The sequence below is a fragment of the Dendronephthya gigantea genome, unplaced genomic scaffold (genome assembly GCF_004324835.1).
Source record: "Dendronephthya gigantea isolate DGI-Jeju-01 unplaced genomic scaffold, DenGig_1.0 000131F, whole genome shotgun sequence".
Classification (NCBI taxonomy): Eukaryota; Metazoa; Cnidaria; class Anthozoa; order Malacalcyonacea; family Nephtheidae; genus Dendronephthya; species Dendronephthya gigantea.
Window position 1 is genome coordinate 456,621 of NW_021163141.1, and position 20,317 is coordinate 476,937.

Below are 20,317 nucleotides of genomic sequence, written 5' to 3' on the forward strand. Positions count from 1 at the left end.
AACTAAATTTTTACCTGAGTTTATGTCGGCCTTTTCCATACTTCCCCGACGAAAGCAGCCGAAAAGATTAATGAAAACACCACAAAAACGCCTTAATTGAAAGGCAAAACTTCCTAACCTGTAAACTATGATAACAACGATGAAACCAAGCTGAAAGGAATCGAAAAATATGTAAAACAAAGGCGAAAAACGGCATATAACTCGGCGAATAGCTTTGTACTGCAAAAAATACAAATATTGTTTTTTGCATAATAAGCCTCGTTTCCATGTTGCACGAAGGCGCGGTTACTAAGTTTCGCAATTGGTCTATAGAGCACAAAAAGGAATCTTTCTAGCATACGATAAAGGGAGCCCTGCCTACCTTATCTATTACCCCAACTTAGGCATAGTTAAGAGGTCTCGCTGTGTACGTTTTACACACAAGTTTGAGAAAGACCAAATTGAAGTAGAACACATTCCAATTCAATCTCAGGATGTTCCCTGCCAAACTGAACCCCAAACAGTGGGGGGAGAGAAACAAGAGATAACTAGTGGCTCAATTAATGAACCAGATGGGGGAATGCAGGAGGTACCAGTTAGTGTTCCCAACCCTAGCACCATCTTAAAACAAAACGATGATGTTCAATTCAGATACCCCACTCGAGCAAGGGAAAAACCAAATTATCTAGGTTATGAAGATAAGAATAGCGCGCGCCCAAGGAAATGATAATGTAAGCTTCACAGCCGACTTTTGTTATAATTTATCAAATGTCCCAAATACATACCAACAAGCAATTTCTTCACCTGAATCATCTAAATGGCAGCAGGCCATGGAAGAAGAAATGCAGGCACTTAAAGAAAATGACACTTTTGAACTTACTTCTCTGCCCGAAGGCAGAAAAGCAGTGGAAGGACGATGGGTTTATGCCCTTAAAAGGGGACCAAATGCCGAAGAGAAATATAAAGCTCGTTTTGTAGCTAAATGCTATTCCCAGGTACCCCATATAGACTATCATCTCCCCCACAGCGCAGTTAACATCAATCAGAATCTTAATGCAATTAGCTGCCCAATATAATCTCACAGTTCATCAAATGGATGTAAAATCTGCATATTTGAACGCGCCGATAGATTGCGAATTATTCGTAGAGCAACCTGAAGGTTTTAACATAACAGATAAAGATGGTAAACATTTAGTATACAAGCTTAAGAAATCATTATATGGCTTAAAAAAGAGCGGTCGCAACTGGAACTGTGTACTTCACACCTATCTAGTAAGTGAAGGATATAAGCAATCGCAGGCAGACTATTGTGTGTATACAAGCGTCACAGATAATTCCATGACAGTTATTGTTATTTGGGTTGATGACTTGATTATAGCGTCAAGTTGTATGGATACACCGTTGAGTGTAAAGATGAATCTCGCTGCGAGATTCAAGATGAAAGATTTGGGAGTGTTGGCATGGTTTTGGGGTTTAGAGTTCAGTTGTCAGGAAGGTGTGATCGTGGTTAACCAGTCAGAATGTATTAAGAGGGTGTTAAAGAGATTTAACATGGAAACTGTAAACCTAGGGCTACGCCATGTGAATTGAGTTCCAACAAGGTTAGTGAAGATGAATCAGAGCCAGCTGATGTTAGACTGTATAGCGAGATTGTAGGGAGTTTAGTCTACATCATGACATCCACCAGATCAGATTTATGTTATAGTGTCACAAAACTCTCACAACATTTAGCCAAACCAACCATTATGCACCTAAACGCAGCCAAGCATGTATTAAGATACTTAAAAGGAACGATCGATAAGAACTTGGTCTTCAGGAAGTCTAAGAGCCCTTAAGTCTTTCTGGTTTCTGCGATGCAGATTGGGGTGCTTCCGACGATACACGCAGTATTACCGGGTACGGCTTCAGACTCTCTAAAGATGGTCCTCTAATTTCGTGGAAAAGTACGAAACAACCTACTGTTGCCTTATCGACGTGCGAAGCAGAGTATATGTCTCTCGCAACCGCTGTCCAAGAGGCTAAATTTCCTTCTCTGTTGTTGAAAACATATTAGAAGCCTCCAGAAATGCGTTTACTTCTGTCACTTTGTATTGTGATAACAAAGGAGCAATAGCTCTAGCTAAAAATTCTGTACAGCACCAAAGGTGTAAACATATAGATATCAAGTACTACTTTGTAAGATCTGAAGTGCAGAGCAAATTCCTGCATATATTTTATGTAACATCAAATGAAAATGTAGCAGACATATTTACCAAGCCGGTTAACGGCTCTAGAATGAAAACATTTGACCAACTTGTGTTTGAAAAGTAGAAAAGAAAAAAAAAGTTGTTCTTAGTTATTATAGTTTTGTAATAACAGTATAGTAGAAAACACAAAAAAAATAGTTGTACTTAGTTATTATAGTTTTGTAATAACCGTATAGTAGAAAACAAAAGAATAGTTGTATTTAGTTAACATCACTTTCTATGTTTAAGTGGGAGTGTTAAGTCATAAACATATTGCGTAATAGAACATGACGTAAGTGGACACCGCAGAAATTGGTGTTTAATAAAAGACGTTTCAACCCGAATATCTAATCGCTGGTTCACAATTGTGCATTTCTGTATCGCCCTATCAAAGAGAAACCTTTTGAATATCTTAAAAAAGTTCAATTTTTCTTCTGAATACGCATTCTGCAATCTTTTGACAGCTCATCATACACATCTGACCGCTGTGAAATGGCCATTTTGAGGCTTAAAGTATACACAAGGTTATTAATTCAGACGATTCGTTTTTACAGTGAGCAAGCTTCAAATCTTTTGTGCAAGACATATTTTCTTGAATATTTATAAATCTTTTTCCTCACCAAGTTTGAAGTCTAAGTATCGAGAATTGCGGCTAAGCCTATACCAATTTCCGCGGTGTCACGTAAGTGTCATGTGATCATCTCCCACATGTTGTTGTTCTCGTTCCAACGCAAAAGATGTTATAATAAATGTTTGGGATATCAATCCGACTTATATAGTTTATCCATCGTCATGACTAATATGCTAACATAAATGACCCATGCCCATGTGCAACCTTATGGGCTTTGTCCACGTGATTCGTGATTTTTGTTAACGTGAACCTATTATGTCGGCACTTTCATGTCTATACAGGGGGGTTATCTACTAGTGAGAGCGAAGAAGAAGTCGCTAAACGGGCTTAAGAATACGAAGACGAGCTTGCTAAAGCGGACGAAAATGTACGAAAATTGGCTCCCCAATCAATGAAATTGATCGCCGCGAACAAAACGAGAAAGCAGTGCAAGATCACAAGATAAACCTGGAATTTAATCGAGAATTACTCGAGCAGAAGGCGGAATTTGAGAAAGAACGCGAGAAGGGAAAAGCACACGAAGCAGAAACCAAGGAACAGTGTAAATTAACGTCCGCCGCTAAATTGCCGAAATTGCCTATGACAAAATTTAACGGAAAGTTCGAATCATGGCTAACGTTTTGGGGAAAATTTATATCGGAGATCGACTCAACGAAAATACCAACATTGAGAAAGTTTTCCTATTTGAAAGAATTATTTGAAGAGTCTGTAGGCTACGTTCTGATATCGATGGCCTGCGATTTACCGTAGGAGGTGATTCGAAAGCCAAAAACATTCTCGAGTCAGCCGAAGTTGTGAATGCTTATATAGTTAATATCACCAAACTACCAGTGATTTCGGGGAGAAAACCAGCTAAAATACACGATTTCTATAAGCTATAACGTATAATATATAACGTTCGAAATCTTGACACTCTTGGCAAACTAGACGATGTGAGAGGAAATGTGCGAGCAACTTTGGACAAATTAAAGGGAATGAAAGCAGACCTAGTTCGCGGAAACGGCAGCTGGCAAGAGTGGGACTTTCATGATCTTCTAAACGAGATAAAAAATTGGAAGGATATCAACCCAATCGAGGAAAAATCGGAGCCAAGAGAACAACTAAAGGATGTGAAAATCGATCCCAAGATCGACGTTCTTCCATACAAAAGATTCTCCATGCGACACGCGAGAACGAGGGCGTGTGTATTGCGATGATACCACGCATAAAGCCACGAATTGCTCTAAAGTTGTGAAGAGAGAATAAAGGAAAAAGATACTAGCGGAAAAGAGACTATGCTTCAATTGTACAGGAAGTCAACATCGTCTTACCAATTGTAAAAGCAAGCTCGGATGCCAGAATTGTAACAAGAAACATCATACCTCATGAACAATCGGAAAAACAATTGTTAGTTGCAGGCAATGACGCGAACACACGAGTGACGCACCCGGTCGTGACAGTCGAAGTTGAAGGTGTTAAGTGTAGTGCCTTACTTCACACAGGCGGTAGTTCCTACGCATCCGCTGCACTTTTGGATCGTATTTCAACGCGCATGTCGAAGAAAGAAATTCTCTGGGGCAATAGAATTACTGACACAATTACATACTGGGTATTTATAAATATATAAATAATATATGATGTACAAATTCTCTGACGACATATATACAAGACACATCTATTCTGTTGCCTCATGGCTGATGCACAAACAACGACAAAAACAGGAAATTGTTGAAAACGGGAAATTAACGATATTTCGAATACTACAACGATGATGAGTGTAGAACACGATACCGGTTTGGAAAAGATGCCATTACATATATTGTAAATCTTGTTCACAACAAAATTCATCCTCCGATGAATCATAGCTATGCCTTTTCTGCAAGGAAACAAGTCTTGATTACACTTAGATTTTTAGTGATTGGAAGTTTTCTTCAAGTCATCGGCGACACCGTTGTAGCCTTACATAAGTCCACAATTAGTCGAGTCATACGTAGGGTCTGTATAGCTTTGGCTCGAAAGCTGGATCAATTCGTAAAGTTTCCGAAAACGAGAGAAGAAAAGGATGAAATCAAGCGAGGATTTTACGAACTAGCTGGTTTCCCATGTTTTCTGGGTTGTGTAGACGGCTCACACATTCGCATTATCTCACCGCCGGAAAACGAACAAACTATATCAACAGGAAAGGTTATCACAGCATAGACGTCCAAAGAATCTGTGATCACAAGGGTATAATATTATTATTATTCATATTATTATTAATACATTCATATATTAAGATGTTCGAATTCGTTAGCCATTTAAAAAATATAAATAAATACCTTGTACTAACAAACACAGCGTACAATATTTTGTTGCCCAAGTTGTTGACTGTTGTCAACATGTTGACATCAACACTGCAACAGCCTGCTTTGCCGTTATACCTTATACGTGTTGATGTAGTGTTTTATTACAAGTAGATGATGTTATATAAGTTCATATAACGCTTGTGTTCATATAACTTTGACGATCTTTTCTAATGTATTTTGTCTTCATTAATATCACAACGCTGCTTGCAAGAACATTTCAGAAGTTTCTTAAAAATTTTCAGGACTTGTGAAAAATAACTCAAAAAATCAGAAATTAAAAGCAATGAGAGTACAATGAAATAAGCTCATGTTCCAAGACGCACGGATCAGTAAGACGTAACCATTAACCATTACCTAAAGTCAAGCGGCGCAAATCCCTTGTTGCCTGGCATGTTGCCCGGAAAATATTGTGTCTGCCCGTGTTTTACCATTTTTTCCGCTTTTCACTCTCTTTTTCCGCGTTTAACATCGTTCTCCGCGTTTTACTATTTCTTTTCGCCTTTTAACCTTTTCTCCGCGTTTACTCTTTTTTCGCGTTTTACCCCTTTTCCCGCTTCCGCCATTTCGCTCCCGCGTTTTACCTTTACCCTGGGATCGGATGAAAGTAATGTTAAAATGGTGAAAATATCTGATTACAACATCTCAGGATGGAAGGACATTGTCTTGCCTTTTCTACATGTAGAATAACTAAAGAATTTGGGAAATGTATAACCTGTACCAAGAATTATCCAAGTGTAAGAAAGAAATTTAGTAAAAGACGATCTCTTTACTATGCAAATGGACAAGCGACTTACAATAATGAGGTATTACAACTCTCTGGCGATGTTCATCCTAACCCTGGTCCAGTTAGTAAAGTGATCCCGAAACCAGCCAATCCGAAGTATAACTCTCCTAAGGAAAGCAGTACATCAACAATAATTTCGACCCGAAGAACAAGGATTTCTACAAATTTCCGACGACAAGCATGTCCGATGAATCTAATTTATGTACGACCAGACCTGATGGTAGGAAATGCACGAACTTCATTCAGGTCAATGAATTAGTATCCGACAATGATTGGGACATATTCACAGCGAGTGAAACTTGGCTAAACTCAACGGTGAGTAATACGGAAGTAAACATAGTAGGTTACAAACTATTTAGAGGAGATCGTCGTTACAAACGTGGTGGTGGAGTATGTGCCTACGTATGTTCACTTGTTGGTAACTGACTACATCCTCAAAGCGATCGACGAAAAGAAAGTCACTGTTCTTGTTTTGCTTGATCTGAGCAAAGCATTTGACAGCATCCATCACAATTGCCTCCTCTACAAGTTGCAGAACTGTGGAGTCTTGTCAAATACACTAGAATGGTTTCGGAGCTATCTTACTGGACGAATGCAAGCAGTTCAAATTGGCGCTGAAATATCGGACTTACTTCCCATAACGAATGGAGTTCCGCAAGGTAGTATATTGGGTCCCTTACTGTTCAATCTGTTCATTAATGATCTTCCTTGTATCCCGCTAAATAGTAAACTGGAAAGTTATGTAGATTACACCAAGCTGTTTTTATCATTCTGCATTGGAAACTTAGAAAATGTAGTAACAACAGTAAATAATGATCTTTTCAAGGTCGCTACTTATTTAAGTAACAACAGCCTTCTTGCTAACCTGAAGTCAAAACTTACTGTCGGAAGTCTAAGCGTGTGCTTTAACATATTTATTGTCTAACACATAAACTTTAATGCCACAACTTTTTGGGACAATGAAACAACTGTAAAATATTTAAATATGAGAATTTTTGAACATAAAACAGCCATAACGTAACAATCTTTTAAGATACTGATCTCAAAACTTTGTATGGATTCATTTTGTACCTATTTCTACCAATCGTGTAAATATGAGCAAAATTGGAAGTTTAGGGTTACATTTCGCCAAAAAAATCTGATGATTTGAGATAGAATTACCCCTAAATTAAAACAAGCAAGAGAAAAAATCTTGCTTGTCCATGCAAGTTTGCTAACTTTTTAAACTGTTGTGGTTTGATTTTTTAATATCCTTTCATGACACATTTTGTTACAGCAAGTTTCTTCAAGCGTTAGTTAAGATGCAAACATAAATTGGATTAATTTGTTAGAATTTATTGGGATCAATAAAACTTACCTCCTGAGGATAGTCCATACTCCTGCCACAAAGATTCAAAAGCCAAGCAGACAATGAAGTAAAGGCAAAAAACTGTTCTCCAGAGTTTGTTGCCAATGCAAAAAAATGTCTAAAGGGATAACAAAAGTTTTTTTTCTTTCAGGGGACCTGGGTCAATTGCTGGGTCAAATTCTCTTTGATACAAAATTTAAAAATTATTTTTGATCATGGGGGCATTAATACTATGATTCCATGACCTTATAAGTAGTCATTGGAAACAAAATTAATTTCTGTCAAATATGTAAGTATAGATATTAAAGATTAATCAAGCTAGGTAAATTGATCACTTTTGATCACCTGAAATAATTTTCCGGAAAATTTTCTGGGTTCCAATACTTTTTCCACCTTGTGTTAATTAAGGTGCCGTGATACAATTTTCATAATTTCAGGTGCTCAAAACTTTAAATTGTTCAAACTATCTATTTTTTTTAATTTGTTACTCTACTTAATTTGTAACTCTACTTTAAATAATTAACCAACAGTCTGACCATATATGGTTAACATACACATACCAAATTCACCTCAAAATCATCTATTGGCTTGTATTGCAACTTCAAATTTTTTTGTGTGATTTTTTGAAAATCCAAAAATGCACTTTTATTTATTACAAAAATCACTATACTATCAACACTCCCGCTATGAATTTCAAACAGGAGAAGGCTTTTGATCATGCATTTCAATTTCAAATTTGATTAACTCTTAATCTCAGACTAAAATTTGATTAATATGTGATTAAATACATTCATTGTTTCTGAAATTTGAATTAACTAATGTCTTCTTCTGTTTGAAATTCATAGAAAAGCAGTGCTGACAGTTTATTGATTTTCAGAATGGTAAATTATTTTTCATACCACAAATTTTTAAATTTTTAAATATGATGTGATATTTTACCAGGTGATCATACAAATTGAGGAAATACATGGTAGATATCAAAAATAATGTCAGATGGCACAAGTAACTGCATGCTAATGTCAGCAATTTTAGTTTTCCTGTGAGGGAAGTGGTTGTCGGTCGTTTTGAGTTTTTCTCGAGCAGATTTTTTGTAATACTTTTTGAGCAGATTTTTGTGAAGGGGTCAAAAATGGAATAAGTAAGTAGATCATCAAACATAAACTGGCTATTTAAGGCTCTTCCATTAATTGCATCAAACAACATGTTTCTATGTATTATAGCTGGAGTTTTTTGTGTTCATCAACACTTTATTTAATTGGTGTTTCTGGATGTAAAAGTAAACAGGAAGGGTACAATAATTTATGGCACAACCATTATATAGATCAATATTGAGGTAAATTGTATTAATGACTGTTCACACAATCCGATTTTGTTGGATCCAATTCACTTCTGCAGTACTGCATTAAAATTTGCTGATCATATTTAAAACTAATAAATAAAAACATTCGATCATCAGAAGTGAATTAGATCCAACAAAATTGGATCGTGTCAGCAGATCTTAGAGCAGATCGTGTCAGCAGATCAATAAATTGAGTGTAGTGTAAACAGGATTTTAATCTATAGAATCTACACTTATATAGCTATGCTTGCGCCGACATGGCAGGTGGCATGTTTTCTTGTGTGCATCTGGTCTAGTTATATTTCTAACCATTTGCCTTATTCTAGATTTCAATTGTCTTTATAAAGATAGTAGTTCCTTATCGGTTATGCTGGGTTTAAAGTCCGATCTTAAATAATTCTCAAGTCGTGGGGAAATCGCTGGTTCGAGTCGAAAATATTTTTTAGTAAATGATTTAGTAAATGTTCAAAAGTGGTTCACAGACAATCTATTAACTTTGAATGAGAAGAAATCGAAATTCATGCTAATTGGTGGTCATCAACGACTTAAATCCTGCTCTAGTGTCTCCATCGGTATTAATGGAACAGTGTTGGAACGGGATCGAGATACATTCAGATATCTTGGAATTACAATCAACTAAAATATGACTTGGAGTGATCATGTCGAATCTCTGGTGTCAAGGGCAAGCCAGCGTATTGGCTTTTTGCGACATGTCAAGCATTTATTACCACACCATGCAAGTATCACCCTATACAACGCCCTTATATTACCTATTTTGGACTACTCGGATATTGTCTGGGGTGATAGAGATAACATCACGTTAATGAACATGCTACAAATAGTTAAGAATAAAGCAGCCAAGACTTTACTTGACCTGCCACCGTATGCATTGTCGACCGAGGCCCTAAGTACTTTGGAATTAAAGCCGCTTAGAGAAAGAAGATTCTACCATCGTTGTCTATTAATTAGTACACAAGATAAAGAATGATCAAATCGATTATCAATTTGATTTTGTACTAAACAGTGACATCCATCAGCACAACACAAGAAGAAAAAATTATTATCGCCTTAAGAGAGTAAAAACTAATTGGGCTAAACAAACATTAAATTATTTATCCCTCAATGACTTTAACACTCTACCATCTGCTGTTATAAGGATACTATAAACTCTTTAAATACTTTTAAATCGCATTTTAAGTAGCTACCTTATGTAGCTACTTTGGCAATATAGAACAATAATTTTTAAGCATATTTTATAGGTAATTTTTTGCTATTTTATATTGTAAGATATCTATTCAAATATTTTATTGTATTGTAAGTGTATTTTATGCAGGGCCTCATTGAAAAACGTCTGAGATATGGGCACCCTGATTAAATATCATCATCAATCTTTACAGTAATATAAATTTTTTAACTGAATATGTACTCAATACCGTGAAAGATATCTGAATCCCATTTTCCTGCAAAAATCAGTCTCATAATTTATCAACTTCAATTTGTCCAGCATTTCCTCCATAACGGCAACAGTTGACATATAAGCTGAATATCCGTCCACCGCAACATCCCCTCCTCGCCGCGATTCATCCATTATAGCCGAAATTACACGTAAATAAAATTAAATCTTTACGATTATTTTATGTTCTTCGCCTCAAAAGAAATATGTTTAAGACATTCCCTTGGTTACGCCATTAATTTTGTTTATATTTTTAAATATTATTAGTTGTTGACACCCGATATGAGCACGCGATCATCTACGAGCGGTTCACTCGAGAGTAACCGCGAAATACTTGATATTAGATACAAACCAGTGAGTATAAACACAGTGGTGATAAAAACGAGTTTATTACTCCCGGCGTCTCTGCTCCGGCGTGAGCGACGGAGTTAAAATTCGCCTTGGGTTTGTTTTGTTTTGTTTTTTACTTTTCGTCGTCGCAAGTGTGTTTTGACGCGAAATATACTAGTATTTGAAATGTGTATGTAATCGTATTTATCTACGTCACAGTTTTGTCTCCCAAGAGTTGTGGTGCACAGTGTTCCTTAGAACTCGCAAATTATCCCATACGAAGCATAGCATTGAAGAAATAAATCGTTCAGAAGCGTTGTGGATCAAGAACTCACAAAATTTCGTTCGCGAAGACAAGAGATACGGACAGTTACGAAACTCGTTGGGTCTAGTCGAAGATGAAAGTGGAATACTGAGGTGTCACTGAAGAATGGGTAACGCTCCCTGTCCATACGAAACGAACTTCCCAGCTCTTCTCGCGAAGTTAGATCCATTCACCAAATTGGTTATTTGGGATAGTCATTAAAGGTTATTCACAATGGAGCAAGGGACACCCTGACAGAAATTCGTGCACGGTTCTGGATTACACAAGGCCGTCAAGTCGTCAATAAAGTAATCTCCAAGTGTGTTACGTGTAAACGAATCGAAGGTCAACGTTACAACAGTGCTGTGCCACCGGATTTACTTGAGTTCCGAGTCTCGGATGAGAGGGCGTACAGTCGAGTTGGAGTGGATTTCGCAGGCCCAGAATATGTTCGAGATATCTACTCGAAGAGTTTGAATAAAGCATATATAGCGCTGTATACGTGCGCTTCTACTCGCGCACTCCATTTAGAACTGGTTCCTGAGTTATCAACGGCCGTATTCCTGAATTGTTTTAAAAGATTTATTGGTAGAAGAGGAGTACCAAAGCTTGTTGTTTCTGATAATGCAAAAACGTTCAAGAGTTCAAACTTGAAGGCGTTTCTTTCCCGATACAATATTTCTTGAAATTTGAAAGAAAACTCATGGAAATTCGAAGATAACCTATGAAGAATTCCAGACAATTCATGTTAAGATTGAAAGGATTCTAAGTTCCCGTCCTTTGACGTACGTATCGGAAGAATTCACGCAACCATTAACTCCATCATCGTTGTGTATAGTTCGGAGATTGCTCGATCCCGCAGCGAATCATGAGTCTCCAGTTACAAGTGGTCTTTCTTCGGACCTGACGAGAAGGCAGAAACACCTGAACTTAGTATTAGATCATTTCTGCAATCGATGGCATAGAGAGTATTTAACGGAGCTACGGGAACAACATCGCGGAAGAAAAGAATCAGACAAGCGGAAGATTAAACTAGGAGACGTAGTATGTGTTCATGCATGAAAATTCGGTGCCACGCCAAAATTGGAAAGTCGCCGTCGTACAAAAGGGAGAGATGGTCGTGTAAGAGCTGCAGTAGTGCGTTTGGCCGAGGACGATAAGTGCCTGGAGTTAAGTCGACCAGTGGAAAGATTATATCCAATAGAAGTTCCAGAGGATCTTGAGGTGAATCATGAAAGAAATCCTGAGATTATTGATGTAAAAATCGTGCTGGGTGAACAAGTGGAAGTTATCCATGGAAGGAGAAAGTTGTGTAAATAGTTATTTCGAACAGTTGACAGTCTTAATTAAGATAGTAGCCTAATTTAGTTTAATTGATATTATCAATCAACTGGGGGAGTGTGTTAGAGACATTTGGATACGTAGGAACTCAAAAGGACATTTATGTACTTTTAAGTATGTTTGACGCGCGTGTGTTAATCTCGCGCGTTTTCCCGCGAAAATGCATTCGGAATGAAATCGTAAACGTGTTTGGTTTTGTAATTTTATTTGTCGGAAATAAGTCGTTCAAAAAGGGAAGAATTACCAGGGAATTCTAAATCATTTGTGGAATTTGGTCAAGGATATATAGTCACTCAAACAGCGATAATCCAATATTTCTGATTAATCTGGGATAACACGAAATTGGTGCCTGCGTCATATTCGCCATCTCGTGATGATATTCGACAATCAGTTTCGTCGTCCAGTGACCTCTAGGTAATATTATAGGAAATCGAGTACGGGGTTAACCTTGGACAGAATGCTTCTTTGTGAGACAGGTTTCTTCTTCTGTAGCATTGCATATTCCTCTACAAAAGCCTCTTTTTGCCACTCTCAATTGTTAGTTTTACAGGCATTGACTGAAAAGTCCCCACTTCGTTGTTCAGAACATGTACCTTCACAGTCTTAAATGGTTCAGATAACCCGAGTGCTCCCGTAACTTCCTTATTTAAAAAGACTTGAAGCATCATCCAAAATCGCGTTAATCTTTATCTTCCGCTTATCAGCCTTTAACCAAACACGAGGACGTGGACGTCAAAAGAGGACGTGAAGATGGCGAATAAATGGCGTGAGGCGTCTATATATGGACATGCCACACCATTTACTCGCCATTTTCACGTCGTCTTTGACGTTCACGTCCTCATGCTAAATCTCCCTAATGTCTCCGTTCAACACCGAAAACACAGATGTTTTTCTTTCGCAACCGTCCATCGAGAATCAACCGCCATTCCCTGAAACTTCTTACATGCCCACACTCCATGGTTTCCCATACACAACGCCATCACTGAAAAACGAACGACTACTAATTCCGCCCCCCGTCCTAAAACCACATCTACCTCGACCACCCTCAATCTTTCTTCCGCTTCTGTCACCGCCATCCTCAATCCCATGCACCATCTCAGCAGCCTCTATCTTAATTCGAACCCCTTCTCGCAAATTATCCCATACGATTTGTACAAAACAATAAATAATATATTTGAATAAAAAATGTTGTACAAAAGCTTTGACAAAAGATTATCAAAAGATTAAACGAAAAACCACAAAAAAACTCAAAAACATGTGTTCTTCCGGTAAGTTCCGAAGTTCCTACGAAGTTCATTCGGTTAACGAAAGTCTCCCGAACACACAGCTCCGGATAATTTTCCGAGGGGCTATCTTTAAAATAGGGAATGGAGAATGCGGGAATGCGGAAATGGGGGAATGCAGGAATTAGGGAATGGGGGAATAAGGGAATGGGGGAATAGGGGGATGCGGGAATGGGGGAATAAGGGAATGGGGGAATATGGGAATGGGGGAATAAGGGAATGGGGGAATAAGGGAATGGGAGAATAATGGAATGGGGGGATAAGGGAATGGCCAGTACAAGAGAATAAGGGAATAAGGGAATGGGGAATAAGGGATATGGGGGAATAAGGGAACAACGGAATAAAGGAATGGGGAAATAAGGGAATAAGGGAACGCAGGAAGGGGGGAATAAGGGAATGGGGAGTAAGGGAATGGGGGAATAAGGCATACGGGGGAGTAAGGGAATGGGGGAATAAGGGAATGGGGGAATAAGGGAATGCAGGAATGGGGAAATAAGGGAATGCGGGAATAAGGGAACGCAGGAATGGGGGAATGCAGGAATGGGGGGATAAGGGAATGGGAGAATAAGGGGACGCAGGAATGGGGGAATAAGGAAATAGAGTAACCAGTGAACGGTGAAACCGGTGAACAAGTGAGCGGGGGAACCGGGGAATGGGGGAACAGGGGGATGGGGGGAACCAGGGAACAGGGTAAAGGTATAGAACTATGGACTCATTGAGCAGCTAAACTAATAGAAACAGTCTTGAGCCTGAAAGGAACAACTGTTAGTATATATTAGGCGTGTATACAGTATTATGGCTCTCTGCATCTAGGATGCTACTTACAAATATATATTTATTGTTATTAATGCCAACCTGGCAATTGTTATTGTGATTTGTGAGACTCAGCTCTCTTGTATTAGATTTTACCAAAGTGAAAAATCAAAATATACTTGCCTTTCAGTAAAAATTAAAACTATAAATAAGATAATGGTATTGCTGTGTGCTAGTGTGTTAATTTATAGTTGCCATGCAAAATTTCATTTCAATGGTGATATCTATTCAAAATATAATGACAAATGCAACACATATGTTATACGAATAACATCGCTTCAAGAAACTGTTCTGTGTATATAATTTTCATGCATGTTTGCATTTGCTTTCAACAAAATCTATAAATGAACCCACTGACCCTTAAAGATGATGTAAAGTCTGTTCTGAGCATATATTCTGCGCATAACAATGTTTGTTTACGTTGGTTATCCCAACACCGCGGAAAAATGTCTGCGCACGCGCCGAAATATCAAAATATTATGGTAAATCTAAATATCAACTTTTGGAACAAAACATGCCCATTATTTGATAAAATATAAGTTAAGAAAAGGCAAAAATATACAAGACGGCCAGACAGAACATAAATTAAAAGCCTTCTAGCATTTAGAGTATCGAACGAACTGGAATTCACGGTAAATTTTCCTTTTTTTACGGGGTGGCTTTAGAATATTTTTCGAAAACAAAAGTTTAAACCTAAAAGTTAAGAAAACCCGCGGAAAGTTAAGCTTTCTAATATATTTAAATTGTAAAATACATCTTAATTTTCAATCATTGAGAACACGCAAACGTCTCGTATCTGGCGACATATTTTTTTTTAATAAAACGTGTCTCAATCAAAAGTTCGGAAACTGTCGTTGCTTATTTGATAAACAAAATGTTTGAGACGAAAAATTTGTCAACAGTCACCTTTTACAGGTGTTTTTGTAGGATGCCACTTCTAGGACTCGCTGGACGTTTTTTCTCTTAGTTTCTATAATGCAGTGTTTATTTATGCCATCGAAATATGGATTTGAAGACACGAATGAAATCACTCCTTTTTACCGCCATTTTTAGCCTTCGGAAACGTTCGGAACCGCTTTTTAATTATTTTTAATCTCACTTACAGGCAGAGTTGACGCGTGCGCAGACGTTTTTCCGCGGTGTTGGTTATCCCCGAGCCGGTGCGGAGCACCGTGCGAGGGTACTAATTCCGCTCGGATATTTACACCCACGATGTGCAAAGGCGAAATCAAAGTTGTTGCATAATGATGCAAAGGACCTCACGCCATGGACGGTCTTCTACGTTATGCGCATGCGCCAGTGTAAACTACTAAGCTCTTGATTGGTCGAGACAAATATTTGTATTAATTTTTTTAAACCTGCATAACTGTCATTTCGCAAAATTTTGAAGAAACTTATAAATATATTTTCATATTATTTATACTTCATAAATATGGAATATATATATTTTTAAGTTTTTTATATATATTTGTAAGTAGCATCCTAGATGCAGAGAGCCATGATACTGTATACACGCCTAATATATACTAACAATTGTTCCTTTCAGGCTCAAGACTGTTACTATTAGTTTAGCTGCTCAATGAGTCCATAGTTCTACCATTACCCTGTTCCCTGGTTCCCCCGACCCCCCTTTTCCGCTCACTCGTTCACCGGTTTCATCGTTCACCGGTTACCCCATTCCCTTATTCCCCCATTTCCTTATTCCCCCATTCCTTTATTCCCCCATTCCCTTATTCCCCCATTCCCTTATTCCCTTATTCCCCCATTCCCCTATTCCCCCATTCCCTTATTCCCCCATTCCCTTATACCCCATTCCTTTATCCCCCCATTCCATTATTCCCCCATTCTCTTATTCCCCCATTCCCTTATTCCCCCATTCCCTTATTCCCCCATTAATTCCTGCATTCACTTATTCCCCAATTCCCTTATTCCCCCATTCCCTTATTCCCTTATTCCCCCATTCCCTTATTCCCCCATTCCCTTATTCCCCCATTCCCTTATTCCCTAATTCCCCCATTCCCTTATTCCCCATTCCCTTATTCCCCCGTTCCCTTATTCCCCCATCCCCTTATTCTCCCATTCCCGGATTCCCGCATTCCCTATTTTAAAGATAGCCATTTCGCTCGTATGATACGGCAGTTCCTCCAAGAGGAACAAATAAACCGTTCTTTTGATGCTGTTCGATTAAATTTAGATTTCATTGGGGTAAGAATATATTTAATACGTGTAGATTCTGGTCCTATTTAAATAATATCGCACTCGCAGGATTGAAGATTTATTATAACTATATAAACGCGAATTCCAAAGGCAAAGTGTAAGACAAAGCGAACGTATCATGAGGTTTATTTTCATTTTTCAACAATTGAACATCTATACTTTTTAAAGTACGATGTGCTTCTGAATTTCGCGATCGAAAAACATTTAGTTTCCCCAGGCAATGAGTATGAACTGAATTGTTTATGTTCAGAAGCTTTATATTGAAGACTGGCACGCGCGCGGCACGCCGGAGTTAAAGCCAGAACAGGCGTCTCGTTAATACAATTTTTTGCCATCTAGTCACTTGGAATTAAATAAACATAAACTTATAATACTAAACTATGTTTATCATGAAATTTTGGCTTTTAGGCTATCCGTTTCGTACAAATATTGTTGTCAAAATTGCACATGGATCATTAACTTGTTCCGTTTAAGAGAATTTGTTTCCAATCCTATCAGCAACTCTAGTCGTAATTCGTAAAACAGTTCACCTGGTTGAATTTAATAAGATTAATAATGGTATAATTCCATAAAAAAATTTAAAGCCATGAAACAAACAAAAAATCAAATTTCTTTCAAATCGCTCTGCATCTGCAGTGATCTTGCGAGTCAGCGGCGAGTGAAGCCAAAATTTGCGTAAAATTTGCAGGACTTTACCTAAAGTTACCACTTTCATTTCCAAGAACAACCTGCATTGCCGGATTATCAGAAGCGGGTAGGGTATAATTTTGGAATTGAAAAGGATGTGTGGGAAAAATCCACTGGTATATCACTGTAGGCTGGACCTGGGGTTGTATAACTTCATCTGTCGAATCGAAAAGGCTTTGTTTGAGAACCATTTGCAGTTGTTCTTTTTCCTTTTTTTGTCACTTGGTGCACACCGATAAATAAAAGATTAATTTTCTTTTTCGTGGTATCCATCACGGAGGTTTCATTTTCGAGGCCGTCTACAACCGGGAGATTTACTCCATAGCCTTCAAGGACATTTTTTGTAGGGTTTCCTTTCGACCTGGCTTGTTTGAGGCTCATCGCGTGGATAGATCTCTCTCCTCTATAGACCTAGTTAATATATCTTGCATATTATGCTTCGGAGGTATTCTGCCTGAAAAATGTTTCTTGCAATAATTTTCAATCAAATACACATGTCTACGAATAAGCAGCCAATTCTTGTGACCATTCGCAATGTATTCAGATTCATTTTCGAAAACCAGAGTCTGTTTGATCCGGTTAGATAAAATTTGGTTTATACGATCTGATGCCTCTTGTTTTTGGGCAACATTACGTTCCATGTTAACTATTTAATTTTTTAGTTTTTGTATGGTTGATCTGAAGTGCTTCGTGTTTGCCTCGCCTGGATGCACTTTTTCTTCCCTGCAATTGTACACAGATAAACATTTTCCATATTTACAATTGAGAGACGTGTGACCAAGACGTAGATGACATGTGCGACACATATTACCGTCATCCGCATTTGACCTAACTCGAGCGAGTCTACTTTCGATAGCTTCTAGTTTGGCTTGAAGTTTCTTTTTATTTTCCATTTCTAACTCTGATTTTCTTAAATACCTCTGCATAGACGTTTGATGCAATAGACCACTTGCATTATGACGTCACACGCATGAGTGCCCGTGATGCATGACGGTAGGAGGCTGTAAGTTGCTTTCGAACGAAGTGGATGCCGTGTGTGGCAACTGTTCTGTTTTGGAATATACAATTACTTATTAATGGTTTCCGTGTTTGGATGGCCTGATCCAAACACGCGGGAATGTTGCGAGAGAAGCGGGAATGTTGCGAGAGAAGCGGAAAAGCGCGCGAAACACGAGCCAAAGGCGAGCAACATTCCCAAGTGTTTGGATCAGATCATCCAAACACGGAAACCATTAAGTAATTGTTTTATAAAATAACAAACCATAATAAATTTGTTTTTAAATTCCCGCGAAATTTCCGTGTTTGGATGGCCTGATCCAAACACGGGCTTCAACCAATCAGAACACGCGTTATATACATGTTATTTTATAAAAGATATTCTCGCTTTGCTTCTATTCTCGACATTGATCGAAACTTTTTTTGACATCGCTTGAGAGATTAGATTATTTTGTACTGGTAAAGGAAATTTAACGCGGATTAGTGTATTGTTGACAACGAAAATGCGCTTGGAATGTGACGAAATATGAACACGCGAAGAGAAAATTTGCTCGCTGAAGTCTGGCTACTCGAGCTTTAATAGGTATGCATGTTGCTTTGAGCTGTGCTTCGGTGTTTGCGATTTATATAAAGTTAGGGAGCGCTTCTCATATGGTTATATTTCGGAGTTTTTTTGAAGAAATAAGCGGTTTGGAGAAGGTATGTTGACTATAGTTTATTAATTTTTCTTTTATTTATGGTTTGGTTATAATTTACGCTGTAGAAAAAGTCAAATTATTACACCATGGGAATGAAAGGTCTGAAAGTCGTAGATTTAATGCGTCCGGAGGTTTGAAAACACGTTCGGCTTTTATTCATTATTTTTAAACCATTTTTAACAACAGAAATTTCAACAATTTCACTTACTTTGTGGTGTTCTACAGTCACTCATGCCAATAGATTTAATATGAAATTGTTATTAAAATTGAGCATGCTATTTACTGTATACTGTAATGTTAGTGTAAACAAGTGCTGTATATAAAATTTACATGTTCAAGGCGATATTTTGTATTATTAAACATTTTGTTGTAGTTTATAAATAACCATTTTAGTTACAAAAAATACCAAAACGAAAGACAAAACCTGCACAAAAGTATTGATGTTGAAAATATGAATTGGATTTTATATTGCATACATTTGTATTTTAATATCAAAGTGTGAATACATAATTATAAATTTTTAATAAATGCAAAAGTTATACGGTAAAGGTTCTTTCTTTCTTTCACTTTTAGACAGTGAGCGAAGAGACAGTCAGTCAGAAACCACTGTGTTTGCACTGGTCAATATTTATCAGAATTATTTCTGATTCGATAAGCAACCATTGTGTTGGCGCTGGTCAATATAAATCAATTACTGATTTGACCAGACATCTATATCCAGTGATTGGATACATCAGTTACAAAATCAAACCAAACGAGTGTGTGATCCTCGTTAAACAACTAAACGAGTGTGTGGTCCTCGTTAAACAACTAAACGAGTGTGTGGTCCTCGTTAAACAAACTAACCAAGCCATTGTGTTTGCTATTAAACTAACAAGACAAAGCCATTGTGCTTGTGAGAAGAACTTAATATCTGGTGCTGAAATACCAAATAACGAAAATGGGAGAGTCAATTGAGCAATATCGTGTTCGAATTGGAGTGCACAACAACATAAGAATGAAAGCTTCTTTACCTTTGCTTGGAGGTAAATATGTTAGTGATATCATAGTGTTCATACTTTTTTCCTTGCTTTTTACATTAATGATATTGTTATTTTGTCAAGTACTTTTTCTGTACATGAGTTATTTGGCAGCAAATGCAAGATGCATTGAAACAGGAAGTGAAATGATTATATCATTTAATGAAATGTCATGCAACAATGTGTATGTCCCACTGTTATTGAGATTGGCCAATGATGTTGAGGAAAATCCAGGACCAACAATATTTAATGTGGTTGATCCCACAAAAACCATATGTGCCAGTTTTAGTCAAGGTGATACAATGAAATTTGGAGAAAATTCTAGTAAACAATGTGTAGCAATGTCTTTAACTGCTATAATTCATAATTATATAACAAATGTTACTTGCTGGGATTCTTCACTTTTGAATAGCATACTTTGTGTTGGAGATAATCTTTATGCATTTATAAGTAGGTCTATTAATAAAAGCTTTTTGCTCTTAACTGATGTGCCTGAAAAAGTTTCAATTTTTGATAGCATGTATCATTTAGAATACAGTGACCCAT

The 20,317-nt window shown here is 37.5% G+C and overlaps 2 protein-coding genes across 2 annotated transcripts in view; one reads left to right on the forward strand and one right to left on the reverse strand.

Moving 5' to 3' along the window:
- LOC114536158 (intraflagellar transport protein 57 homolog) overlaps window positions 1-10,332 on the reverse strand; it is a 94,157-nt gene extending 83,825 nt beyond the window's left edge. The window contains exons 1-2 of the mRNA XM_028557510.1: window positions 10,064-10,332; window positions 7,301-7,409 (exon numbers count right to left, since the gene is read on the reverse strand). Coding sequence (XP_028413311.1) covers window positions 7,301-7,409; window positions 10,064-10,218 — 264 coding nt within the window. The 5' untranslated portion in view covers window positions 10,219-10,332. The remainder of the gene's footprint in view (window positions 1-7,300; window positions 7,410-10,063) is intronic.
- An 8,141-nt stretch (window positions 10,333-18,473) lies between these two features.
- On the forward strand, window positions 18,474-20,107 carry LOC114536145. The gene is made up of 2 exons (XM_028557495.1): window positions 18,474-18,753; window positions 19,326-20,107. The coding sequence occupies exons 1-2, from the start codon at window positions 18,640-18,642 to the stop codon at window positions 19,707-19,709; spliced, it is 498 nt and encodes a 165-aa protein (XP_028413296.1). The 5' UTR covers window positions 18,474-18,639; the 3' UTR covers window positions 19,710-20,107.
- Window positions 20,108-20,317: the final 210 nt, after the last annotated feature.

Coding starts and splice junctions, on each gene's coding strand:
- LOC114536145 (XM_028557495.1), top strand. CDS start 18,640: ATGCATGTTGCTTTGAGCTGTGCTTCGGTGTTTGCGATTTATATAAAG. Junction 18,754..19,325: donor AAATAAGCGGTTTGGAGAAG/GTATGTTGACTA, acceptor TTTCACTTTTAG/ACAGTGAGCGAAGAGACAGT.